At 36.8% G+C, this 13,553-nt stretch overlaps 1 protein-coding gene across 1 annotated transcript in view; it reads left to right on the forward strand.

Moving 5' to 3' along the window:
* Positions 1–702: 702 nt before the first annotated feature.
* The window catches only part of skia (v-ski avian sarcoma viral oncogene homolog a), a 177,990-nt gene continuing 165,139 nt past the window's right edge, over positions 703–13,553 (forward strand). The window contains exon 1 of the mRNA XM_048615088.1: positions 703–2,049. Within this exon, the coding sequence (XP_048471045.1) occupies positions 1,141–2,049 (909 nt within the window). The 5' untranslated portion in view covers positions 703–1,140. The remainder of the gene's footprint in view (positions 2,050–13,553) is intronic.

The following is a 13,553-nucleotide window of genomic DNA, read 5'->3' on the forward strand; positions in this document are numbered from 1 at the left end:
CCACCTGAAAGGACAGGTGGGGGCTCATTCCAGCATCTCATCCAAAAGTCAGCACCTATCACAGCACAGCAAGCTTCAGCATTGCAGGGGCGTGTCGAGCTTTTGTGTTGAAATTCTGAAAAGTTGAACCCACATTTATCTGAGATAACAAGGTGTAGAGCTGGATGAACACAGCAAGCCAGGCAGCATCAGAGGAGCAGGAAAGCTGACGTTTTGGGTCTGGACCCTTCTTCAGAAAAAAACATTTATCTGACTTGGAACTTAGATTGCTATTAGATATCACTAAACCAAAAGTTTACCAAGACAGTTGGTACATGCAAGGTTATAATGTAAAAAGAACAAAAGTTTATAATGTTAAAAAACAAAAGAAATTGAGTTCTGTGTATTGCACTTCTTAAAATTATTTATTAACGTAAGTAAGGTTACACTAATACTTATTGTAGAATTGTTCAGCCATCTTACAACGAAAAAAAAACCTCCCGCTCACGTTATACTAGATCAAACTGACGATCTGTAAACCACAGAACGTGTTTTGTAGAAGAAGCTGCCAGCGACCAATCCTGGTAATAAATGGTTTCGAGTGAACTTTGGAAAAAAAAAATCTCTCCCTTCCGCGTGGCAGTTTGAAAAACCATTGGTTTGTGAAACCAATTGTTGCATGTTTGTAGCCTGCTGTTGAAATCGGTGGGCAGTGTGCTGGTTCCTGGAAGAGCCCTGGGGGAGTCAGACGCATTCTTGGCTGAGATTCAATGCCTGACCTAGACGCCGACAAACAGAGGGGAGAAGACAGTCTGAGCTGCAAGGTCGTATTGTGTGGATGTGCCGCGTCTTTACGCTTGTAGATCGTAAAAGAGGATTGAAAAGAAGAAAAAAGAAACAAAGTACAGAGTCTAAAACCAATTGGGGACTGGATTTCGAAGGACTGGTTTAACCAGCATTTGCTTGAAGATCTTTTTAAGGGCACGATTGTGGATATGTTTGAACGTAAGAGTGCTGCAGAAACACAACACGCTTAGAGACTGGATTTCATGAGCTACTTTAATATTGTACGCGGTGGTGGGATAAACTTGGACGCCGTGGCTTTTTAAAGGATTCAGTTGATTTTATACAAAACGGGTGTGCTTTTTGGGGCCAAAAATCATGGAGACTGTACCAAGATCTAGTTTTCAGCCTCATCCAGGACTCCAACAAACCTTAAAGCAGTTTCATCTCAGCAGTATGAGTTCGCTTGGAGGACCCGCAGCTTTCTCTGCTCGATGGGCTCACGAGATGATGTACAAAAAGGAAACTGGGAAGGAAACAGATCAGATTATTCACCTACCCATACAGCCCCCTCCTGTCATGCCAGGACCCCTTTTCATCCCATCGGACCGATCAACGGAGAGATGTGAGACTATTCTGGAGGGGGAAACCATTTCTTGTTTCGTGGTTGGTGGGGAGAAGAGGCTTTGCTTGCCTCAAATTCTGAACTCCGTCCTTAGAGATTTTTCCCTTCAACAGATCAATTCGGTATGCGATGAATTGCATATTTACTGCTCTCGATGCACGGCAGACCAGCTGGAGATTTTGAAAGTCATGGGGATCTTGCCCTTCTCTGCCCCATCTTGTGGCTTGATTACTAAGACAGACGCAGAGAGGCTTTGCAATGCCTTACTGTATGGAGGAACTTACCCTCCCCATTGCAAAAAAGAATACTCAAGCACCATTGAGTTAGAGATCACAGAGAAAAGCTTCAAAGTATACCATGAGTGTTTTGGAAAGTGCAAGGGACTCTTTGTGCCTGAATTGTACGGTAATCCTCATGCTGCATGTATCCAATGCATGGACTGTAGGCTGATGTATCCTCCTCACAAATTCGTAGTACACTCGCACAAATCATTGGAAAACAGAACCTGCCATTGGGGTTTCGATTCGGCCAACTGGAGAGCCTATGTCCTTTTGAGTCAGGATTACACGGCAAAAGAGGAGAAGGCACGGTTGGAACAATTGCTGGATGAAATGAAAGAAAGATTTGACTACAGCAACAAATACAAAAGAAAAGCACCGAGGGTGAGCGTTTTTAGAACTTAAGACGCGTAGTTTTATTATAGATTATAAGTTAACTGTTTACGGTACAGAGCTTTAAATACATTAAGTTTAATATTTTAACTCGTTTTTCAATGTCAATAATAGGCGCTACAAACATTACTCAGAACTGAACGCAAAAAAAACTCAATCCTTTAATAAAGTTAAATCATTAATTTTCGGTTTCATAGCTATCGATACTGTATACGCCGGTGTAATGGTACTATAAACAGTTTCTGGAAGTTTGTTTCTCTTTAAATTTGTGGAAATTACGTATTTGAACCTCTTTCTCAATGTACTTTCCCTTCACTTGGCGGAGAGGTTTTAAAATCATGAATGATATCATTAAATACTTGAAGGTGTATGTATTTTAATCGTTTCCCATTATAAATAATGACGTGCTAAGTTGAAGCATTAAGTTGACTACGGGCTGTTCAATGTGATAGTTTCAGACAAGGGTGTGTGCTTCGTTGCTCACTAATATGTGGGAGTGGTTTTGTGAGATGTGCATTTGTATGGAGAGAGCTGACTCTGTTAACAACTGCCAAGGCATGGCCTGTGTAGGGCAGTGTTTTATCCAAACCACATCAATTTAGCAGATCTTCAGGAGATTTAATGCCGAAAGGCAAACTGGGGAAGCTGTTTAATCCGTTCTATACTCAAACTAGATTTCAACATGATCATGGCTGTACTTAGGTTTGCTAACGTTTCAATTGGAAACATAGATGCGATTTAAGAATAAAAACTGATTCTGTCTAGACAATTTATTCCAAATTATCTATGCTACCACTAAGTTGCGCTTCAAAAGCCGCGAAAGACCGCAAACTTTCCTACCTCAAAGTGCGTTATTTACCTATCAATTCGGATTTCATTCCATAGTTCATACAAAAATGAAACAAGTTTGTATTTTTATATTTTTCTCCTCTAACAGCACCCATCCCACCCCATTTCATTCCGATTTCCAAAGAGAAGATAGCAGACAGTGCATTGATTGTTCTTTATGCGTGGGTAAAGGTTACGGCCGTGAACCTTGGGCTACCTCTTGACTGAATTGAAAAGGAAACGCTCAACTGTTCATTTGCATCAATTGTTGCGAATTTAAAAAAGCCGATGAGGCATACTCGGCACATTGACGATTTTGCTGTTTGACTTTCATTGTACCAATTCAATCCCTCGCGCCTTTGGATTTTTTTGTTCTTGTTGTAATACTGTACATATTACCTGGGCAATTAGAGAGAGTTTAGAAAGCAGAAGAAAAGTGACCTGTGCCAAGGAATATTGGATTGCATTGCTTAAGTCTTTGTAGGAGATATGCTTCCGAAAGAACACAGTTTAGTTAAAAAAAAGTTGCTGCAGTGTTTTTGGTTATAAAAATTAATTTTTGTGTAAAAAATTGATTTAAAGAAGATCTGATTGAAGGGTTGAGAGCTAAGCTTATCCATCACGAAGGATCGTTTTATATGCATCTGCAAAATCGAACATGATTAAGTAATGCAAGAAGATAGACATTTAAGGGAAAATAAAGTACCATTAGTGCTATATGAGCAAAACCATGTTTCCTACAAGTTTTAAAGGAGCAATTCCAGAAGCTGTTCTGTTGGAGATCAATCCATGAAGATTCTGGATTCTTAATATGACTTGGATATCCATCTGAGTTTTGCTAAAGCGATTCCTTTGATAGTTTGGAAGCCCATGACCAACACGTTTCACCGTGCAAGCGGGAAGGCCCCTCCAAAAAGTATAGATCGCGTGCAGTAAAGACAGGAAGTTGTGGTTAATGAGACTTGTGTGGATATTGTGAAAGGACGGAGAACTTAATGCGTAGGAGTGATGAGAAATCTGGAATGTCAGACTTTTGTCAAGAATAGACTTGAATTCTGCCTGAGTTCACACGCACCTGTTGATGTAACTCTAGATTGACCAGGATAAGTGCCTACAGAAATTAGTTTCCTTCCATAAACGTAAAGGTTTATGGCGGGTATGTGCAAAATAATATTCAGTCTTGACACACCAAATTATATGTTTTTGTGTCTGTCTTAACTTAAATATACATCTATTCAACCTCTCCTTTCACAACCAATAATTTTAGTTGGGTGTGGGAAAGGAAAAAGTCCGAAAAGGCTTTAGCGTCACATGTGCAATGATTAATTTCTGAATACAGTGGCTTAAATACGTCTGTACCATTCATGTTATGTTTATTTACACATTTTACAATATACAGATTGGAATATTTACAGGGGAGTACATCCCCATTTCATTCAGATGTTACGGTTGCACAAAGGACACTGCATGTCTAATTCATTCTCCTACCAATACCAAAAGTCAGGTGAGCCTTTCGAATTGCAAGAGCAAGCAGTGAGATGTTTTCAAAAAGTCAGGTGATCTGGGGCCTCTGACGTTGCAAATCCCGCCATGTGTTCGCCACGTGACTGGAATGGCGCATGGTCAGTGCGAGAGCTGATTCGGCCCTGCCCATTTACCACCACCTTCACACTTTATCAATTTAGGACGAAAACATCTCTGTTGAATACACGGTGAGTGATCCAAAGTGAGGCGCTTTGGAGCCTGTGGGTATCGTTTAATGCCATCGTCATTTTACCCTTTTTTTGCAATCAGATGTTCTTACCTTTTTTTCTTTTTCAACGGAGTCAGTTACCTGTTGACAAGTTGAGAGACAAATCGTCGAGATTGTCGGAAGATACCTCCTCTTAATACCCTCGCACCAAAAGGAAAATCATCGACAAATTCCGTGCAGTGGGAAACGAACAGACGATCGTAAACTCGCCTTCAGCCGCTGGGGCGAGTGGCAGGGTGGGGCTGTCTGTTTTGGCCGTGTACTGGGCGTTCGTGGCACGCCGACTGTTATGTGCACTTAGAGCACGCGGGGCCTCGAGCTCAGTCCGGTAGTTCAAACGGCACGCGCTGCTTTGGAATATTTCCCGCCAATTCTCCTGGACGTGAGAAAAAGTGTTTCTCCTGCAAACTTTCAGGAGTCCTTTTTTATGAGTTCATAATAATTAATAATCAGGCACCCATTAAAAGAAACGTAATTTTCCGTACTCTTATTTTAAAATTGCTCTGATTATTAGAGAACGCTATATTAGAATAAATATGCATGGTGTGTAACCTTGCTTACACAAGCTTGTGGATTTGTAATACGGACATAGATTAGTAAAAGTAGAACAAAAGGTAGGTGTGTTCTGATTATCATCGTCCAGGAAGTCACTGAAAGTTATTTTGCTATCTCTTGGTAGCTTATACACCAAGCAGAAGGATATTGTCATATATCTAGATATAAATCCATTCACAGTGAGTTTGAAGCTTGAATGAAGAGTAAACATTTTGATGATTTGGCTAGTTATATGCCAAATTTTCAGTTCCGATTTTAAAGTTGAATGATCCAACTGTAACATTTTGAAATAACGTTTAGTGGACCTGTTAATCGTTTGCCTTTGATTAGTTCATAAGGTAGGTTTGTATTGGATAGTTCAAATGTTTTAAATTGGATTGTGTGTTGAAATAAAAATGTCTCAAGATTTGCAGTGTTATGGGTGATAAAATTTTTTTTTAGCAGGTCGTCAATGTTTTATTGAAAGTTATGTCACAGTGTGTGCAATTTCAACTTTTCTTAAGCTTTATACAATCAAGAGTACTTTGAAAACAAATTGAAAGCTTCATAACAAGATGCATTAATGTTTAGTTAATACTAAATGTATGTGCCCTTTTCAGTGCATTTTTAAGGTATTCTGAAGTATAATACTTGCTCTATCTTGGTTGAAGATTTTTGTGTTTACATTGAGTTTAAAGAAAAATTTATTTCTTGTGTGTGTTCCTCGGAACATATACTGTACAGATGTATTTGTAAAGAATTTGTAATTGTTGTGAAGCTTCAATGATATGTAAATGAAGTCAATTATATGTAGGGTTTTAATTAGCAGCTAGGTTCATGTGTGAAGTACATCAGATTAATTATGTGGCACATCTGCTGATAATTTACTACTTTTCTGCAGACCCATCAAAACTGTGAAATTTGTATCCTTAGGTAGTTTGACAAGAAACAGAAGAATTTGCCAACAAATAAATCATGTTATGCTCCTGTCTGTGTTATGTTTGAAACTGTTTTGACTTTTTAACAGGTTAAATGAATTGCTTCATTAAATCGTATGTTCTTAATTTTAGTAGTAATTTCTTGTGCTGTTTGTTTGGGACATGTACTGAAATACAGTAATTTCAATCTTCTCAAAAAATGAATGCCCTTTAGTATTTTTAGTATCATGAATACAGCTAACAGTTTTTTGTCCCTAAAATAAATCTGACATTTTTAAATCATGAATTTGTTTTTTCAGATTTTTCATATATTGATTAAGCCTGTCTACATGATGGGGTGATAAGAATATTTTTAATTGTCTCTGGAAGTTTGCAGTCAGTGAGAGGCATACGTGAGGATTAGTAGTCATCAAGCACACAGGAGTCATATTGATCCAAAGGGACTAAATTTTAAACCAAAATACATGCTGAAATTTCTTTTAAAGGAGAACATAGATGGTTTAATATGGATTCTCAAAATTAGAGGAAAAAACATGTTTTTCTTTGGCCATCAAAATAAATCTATTCTCCATCATCCTTTATGGCAACTTGTGACTGGAAGTACTGTATATTCCTATTTAGTAACATTTGTAATAAAATGCCTTTTGGAAATCAATGTCAATATGTGAACTTTATTTAATCTCTTGAAGAGGGCTGTCATTTGATAGCCCAATGTGGTAGCCCCAAGGGAATTTGGAGATTTATAGTGGACAGTATACATTAGATTATTAACTTCCCTGAAGTCTTTTGGAATCGCACTGTTGTATTCTATCCCCAAGAACCCGAGATCTAATCTTTTTAAAAAATAAATTCATCAACTGATGGTGACTCTGTGTGAGTTTTACTTGTGATCAGAGGTACAACCTACGAACAAATTCAAGTTTAGTTAAGATCCTTATTAATACAAGATCTTGTCATTTTATTTGAATGACATGGATAGTATTTTAAGTTTTATTTGTTACTTATTGAATGCAACATTAGAAAATACCAACCTCTAGCCGATAGTTAAAGTTCTTCATTTCTGAAGAAGGGTCTAGGCCCGAAACGTCAGCCTTCCTGCTCCTTTTATGCTGCTTGGCCTGCTGTGTTCATCAGCTCTACACCTTGTTATCTCAGTTAAAGTGACGTGCCAGGATTCCAGCTTCTGCTGACAGTTCTGCTAGTATTGTATGTCAAATAAGAACAGGACTGGGTAATGAATAATGTTCACTTGGTGAAGGTTCAGAAGATGCTTCTTGTCAGTGTAACTCTATTCAGCTTACAGAAGACTACGCAAAATAAGCTGGAAAGCTAGTTGTTTCTTTCCATTATTTCTTGTCCTTTATTGAAATAGGTGCATTTTGGTGAGGTACAACCACATGGGCATTAAAAGCCCTTGGGTACAGGTGTAGGAGTGGACATTCCTCATTTTTGAGACGAGACAATTAGTGTTAGTGGACCAATTGGTCTAGGACATCAGCAGTCAGTTTTCATCCTCTCCTCACCTGGTATCTATGCAAACACATTTTACAGCAGAGATCAGAGGCTAAATATCAGTACCTCGATTTGTGACTGGATTTTCCTTGTTCTGTTGTCCAGGACATCAAGGTGATATGTAATGGTTAACTAAGATAATGTAACTAAACCTAGACTGGACAATCTAACCTGTCATCTCCTGGTCTTTATGACTCAGTTTTGCATCATACTTTATTCTGTAGTGTCTTCTAACAGACATTGTGTAAGGATATACTGGTTTCTGTCCATTTTATATTTGATAAATTATATTTTTTAATGCAAAATCCATATAAGTTGTGGAATGGAACGAGTAACTATATATTGTGTTCCTCTAATAATGGACACCTAAACACATCTATGGATGAAATAATTACATTTAATCACACTGGGGTACAGTACATGTTTAATTTTTTTTTAAATTGACATTTATATGTGTACATCCTACGGTTTATTGACAAAAGGACCATCACAGAAATCCTATTGTTTTATTTCATCCATTCCATCTTTAAATTGGTACTACGTCCAAATAAATTTGACTGGAGTTTTTGTGTTGAGCGAAATTTGCTGGTCTAGGAATGAAGTACTTAGGAGCAGTAGCAGGCCATTCAATAAGATCATGGCTGATAAACTCGATTTCTGTTGGCCCCTGTAAACCTTGTCTATCAGAATTCTTAGCTAACTCTGACTTGGATAAATTCAATGACCACACCCTTCACAGCTTTCTGAGGAAGAGAATTCCACAGTCTGTTAATCCTCTTCAGGGAAAAAGAATTCACTTCATATCTGTCTTAAAAGTTGTCCACTAGTTTTCATTTCCTCTATAAGAGGAAAGCCCTCCCAATATGCATGCTGTTGTATTCCCTCCCTTGGTACTTAAGTGGAATCATTTTCTAAATAGATTGGGAAGAATTATTTGCTGTAAACATAATTAGTTTTCTTCAAAATGTGCAACACATTTTTAATTTATTTTTAAAATGTGCTATGTATAACAATATTTGTGGTCAAATGTTTTATGTGGTAAAAGACAAAGCGCTCTGAACATGGGATAGATAAAAAAATTAAGTATTTTCAAACATTTGATCATTAATATTTTTGAAAAGTGTGACATGCTTTAGCATTTGCTACATGTATTTTAGTTGTATAACTTCTCAAGCTTTAGCACTCGTAAATGGTAGAAAATGAATGGACTTCCCAACATTGGTCTCATTGTAGTTTCTTTTATTTATTACCTTGTCCAAAATTGTAGCATGTAGTGCAATGATCATACAGAAAACATTGTGCATTAGTTACTGTGACCCTGCTTTTATGACTTTGTACTTTCAGCAGGTTGTGGTTAAAGATTGATTTGAATTAGTTATGCAATGATGTCTGCCAGGGACAATATTATGAACCCTCATCAGTAGCCAGCCTGTCTAGCTTGCTGAGGATATTCAATAAGCTTATAAGTCACGTGTTAAGTTATGGCGCTAGTCGGTAAAATTCTCTTAACTGCAGCAGCATGCTGACAGTACGTTCCAGACATTCTGTCACACTTTTGCTGCTTCAGCCACAGTGGTCTTTGTGTGGCAATGTCAGTTTTCATTCCAATGTTGCTAGGGGCATTAACATACAACCCAGGTGATGCTGTTTTCCCCATTCCAAGGTGCCTGACAATCCCAGATGGCAATGTGAGATTTGAGTGTGGGATGGGAAAAATTGTTGATATAATGTAGAGTTCCTAATTGTAGCAATGTTTTTATTTTAAATGTAATTGCTTCAGTTTCAACAAAATATTATGGAGTTTTTTATTCTATAGGTTGCCTTGCTTTGTATTTGCATTATGCTAAAATGCTGTATAGTTTTCCCCTTTTGTAACTCTTTAACAACACAAGATGAATTACGACAGATTTTCTCTTATTTACCTTATTATACTATTATCGTATCTATTTATGATTCATCAGTACTTTGAAAGAAGCAAGTGGCATTGCTGCATTGATTTATTTCTCATTACTTAGTCAACACAACCACTTTGTAAGATGGCAAGATAAATATGGATGAGGACATCAATTGTATCGTTTCTAGGGTTTTCCCATCTACTCATACTATTTATGTGATGAACTTCAAGATTTTATTCTTATTTATCTAGTTTGACCTTCTCTTTGCTAGCTTTTGTGTTTTCTACCTTTTGCATTCCCCTTATTATTCTGTCACCTCTCAGTATAACTTGTTAATAACTCTGTTCTGCGGAAGGGTCACCGGACCCGAAACATTAACTCTGATTTCTCTTTACAAATTCTGCCACACCTGTTGAGTTTTTCCAGTAATTTCTGTTTTTATTTCTGACTTACAGCATCTGCAGTTCTTTCGATTTTGTTAATAATTCTCCTGCTTTAATGTAGGACCTAGGTCTAATTTTACAATCAAAACATTTGATGTTCAGGAGATTAAATTTTATCACAAAACATAGGAACCATACCTAATGTACAACAAACGAGTACTACAAAATATGAACTTTATATCATGCAAATAGAATCCATCACAGGGATTTGTTTTTTTTTAATGGCATAGCATGTTAATTACATGAACGATCTCTACTTAAGTAGACTCAGTAGTAAGCTTCCAAAGGCAATTGGATATACACTAAGAAAGAGGAAAATTTTATAAGGCTTTGGGGTAGGTGCAGGGGAGTAGGACCAATTGAAATGCCCTTTGGAAATACTGTTAAGGTACTATGGATCAAATGACCTCTTTCTCTGCTGTATGATACTGTACTTTTAGCAGCTCTTATTCAAATCAGGATGTTAAGGATGAAATGTACAGTTGCTCTGAAACTATCCTAGTTAATTTTTGCCTAGAAGTCCAGACTTGATTAATTCTAACTAGAGCAGTAAAATAGAATTGCTTTATCTTGTAATTTGATATTGTGGAAACTATTTCTATAGAACTTCATGCAGTCAGTTCTGCATAGGCCTGTAATTTGTGTTCTCTGTAGTTTTGAAGTGCAAAGATGTAGGATCTAAGTTACTGTAGTTGAGTTTGAATTATCAGAAACCTAAAATGTAAAATTCTGTTCAATTCAGAAATTATTTTTAACACTTTTACCCCATGAATTTTGGGAGTAGCAATGATTTTACTGATTATATTGATGGTCACGGTTTTTGGATAGATTAACAACGTAGTCTTTTGTTATTACAATAGGCTTGTATTACTTTTAGACTATTTCTTCAGTTTAAATTCACATTTTTGGTTACGTTCCTTAGAAGTATTTGGACAAGACAAAATTAAAACATGATCTTTTACTCCATATTGCACATTTTCAACATAAAAATTGTAACTAATTTGAAACCTTACTTTCTCTCGACCCGCTCCCCTCCACATAATTTGAAAAGTTTTCTGTCATAGTTGGAAATTATTGTAATAACTAAATATTGAGAGATTTACTGAATTTCCAAGGTATCTCAATCTCCTACTCTTTCTTTGTGTGATTGTTTGAATATTAAAGAAGTGAAGAGGAGGGTAGCATTTCACATGCAGCTCATGAAAGGTTTCCCATTCAAAGCATTGTGTTTAAGCTGTGATGTTGCCAGGATTCTGCAAGGGTTTCCAGATCAATGTCTTAAGAGACTTCAGTTCAGAGTCTGGCTGGATTTAACCATTTCCTGACTACTAATGTGAAATATTGTTATTAGCAAACAGATTTTGTGTTCTTGAAGGGGTAACAGTAAAGCTCAAATCACCATTTCTGATGAGGAATTTTTAAGTTAGCTTGTAATTATTTTACCATATATAGTTATCATAACTAATGTTCAACAAACATATGCACTATTTATGAACTTGCTTTGTAGACTAGGTTATAGAAATTCTGTACATTCATTCATGAAAGATATCTGAAATGTTTGTGGTCACTTTAGTTTTTATATGATGAAAGTAATTCACACTTGTTATGCAATTGTAAGTTCTACGAGGAAGGTGGAATGTAAATTGTAGTGCATTCCAAAACACATTTGAGAAAATACTCGTGCAGTTTTAACATAAGAATAAGCTGACAGCTCATTTGGACAAGTGCAAATTTCTTATAATGAAATTTATAATGAAATAAAGATTGAAAGTCTTTTTAAAATTATACATTGGATGCAATGAAACTAATCTGTTCACAATTACAGTTGTGTAAAATACCAATTCCAGTGCCACAGAGCAGAGACAAATAGATACTTGTTCTCATCTCAGTCTTGATCCATGATAGAAATTGCATTGAGTGGAGGCTGTCATGCCTCTCCAGCAGAGGAGAGAGTCACGCTTGGGTAGCCCAGTCTAGTTTTGGCTGACAACGGATATAAAGCTCATTTTCAGAAAGAACTCCTGGTGACACAATCAATTACAAATAGATTAACTTGAACTATATTTGTGAAAAAAAGATTGCTGAGAAAGCTCATTTGAGGGTCCTTTCCCGAAGAATAATTATAGGTGTCTAGTGTCACAATGTTTTGATCTGGCTAGGTGACTGGGCTCAAGAGGGTTGACTTTTGAAAATCACTTCCATCCCATCCTCCTTTGCATGCATGTACTCACTCCCCTGTAGGTAGCTGGAGGACGGGAGTGATTGGGAAAAGCCTTTCTTGTGATTAGATAAAACAACAGTTTCTGTTGCTCTTAATCAAGTGAGACACAGTCAGATATTCTGCAACAATTATGCAAAACTATCAATTTTTGTGAATCTAGCAGAATAATATGATTGATAAGTCTATTTCAGATGTGGGTGGATTTATGTTTTGATCAGTGAGTCATTGTTTTGGGATTGGGAGTAATGGTAAATTTTAAAAGATTTGTGTGAAATTTTAATCTACTCTTAGAATTTGTTGTCTTGCTTTTACTACACACAGTAGTGCATTATGCTGTCCCTCTTGTACTCAGACCATTAAAACAGAAAAAAAAGATGCAGGTTGGATGTTGAAACATTCTTTTGCCATGTTTATAAATATCAGGTGGGAGGCTTGTAGAGAGAAACCTGTATTTCATTTGGGTGCATATTTACTTTTTATATCAAATGTGTGTTTATATTTTCTTGTACTTTGCATCCATCCCTGGTTTTGTGAGTTGATCCCTCTGCCAGTAACACTCCTGATTCAGGCACTTCACTACTAAATGCACCAAAGCATTCCAATGTGACTATCCTGTTCAAACTGTTTTCCACTTTCCCTCTCGGTAATGAACTGCCTAGACTATACTTAGAATCTGACCCAAAGTCATAGTTAAATTTAGAGTGGAAGGGATCGTTGAACATTCCTATTGTAAGATAATATAAAGATTTTTGTGTCCTTTGGATGCTTAAAATGTAACTTATTCCTGTTGTTGTAAAGATTATTAGGTCACTGGGTATATAATTGACTGAATAAGGTACACTGATATTTTATATTGAATGCAATAATTGGAAGCAGTAATTAATGTTTTTTTGTTTTAGTGGTATAATGAGATAATGTACAATTCAGCCTGGGACATGTCCCTCACAACTTTTCTTATTGATGGGGCTCACATGATGTATAGGATGTAGAATCAAGAGCGCAAGTAGGAATTACTTTATGTTTGCATTACTTTTAAAAAATGAGATTTTATGTAGGAACATTTTGTGAGTAATAAAGAAAAAGAAAATACTGTGTGAAGAAAGAAAACAAAACTATTGGCAGGTGTAAAGAAATAAATGAGGCACAGACCTTCACAAAGGAGTAGTAGACAGATGGGAGAGAAATAAGAATGTCAGCTGGGGGAGGTCAGAGGATAAACCGTATCCCAGGAACAGAGCCTGAAACGTAGGCAGAAAACAAAAGCTGACAGGCAGCCTTCAGACTCACTCTAACAAGAGTGTGCATGCATGGAAGATCAAGCCTATTCATAGCTCTGAAGGGAAATCTCTGGAGGACCACCTGAAAGATTTA

The sequence above is a fragment of the Rhincodon typus genome, chromosome 31 (genome assembly GCF_021869965.1).
Source record: "Rhincodon typus isolate 14 chromosome 31, sRhiTyp1.1, whole genome shotgun sequence".
NCBI classification, from domain to species: domain Eukaryota; kingdom Metazoa; phylum Chordata; class Chondrichthyes; order Orectolobiformes; family Rhincodontidae; genus Rhincodon; species Rhincodon typus.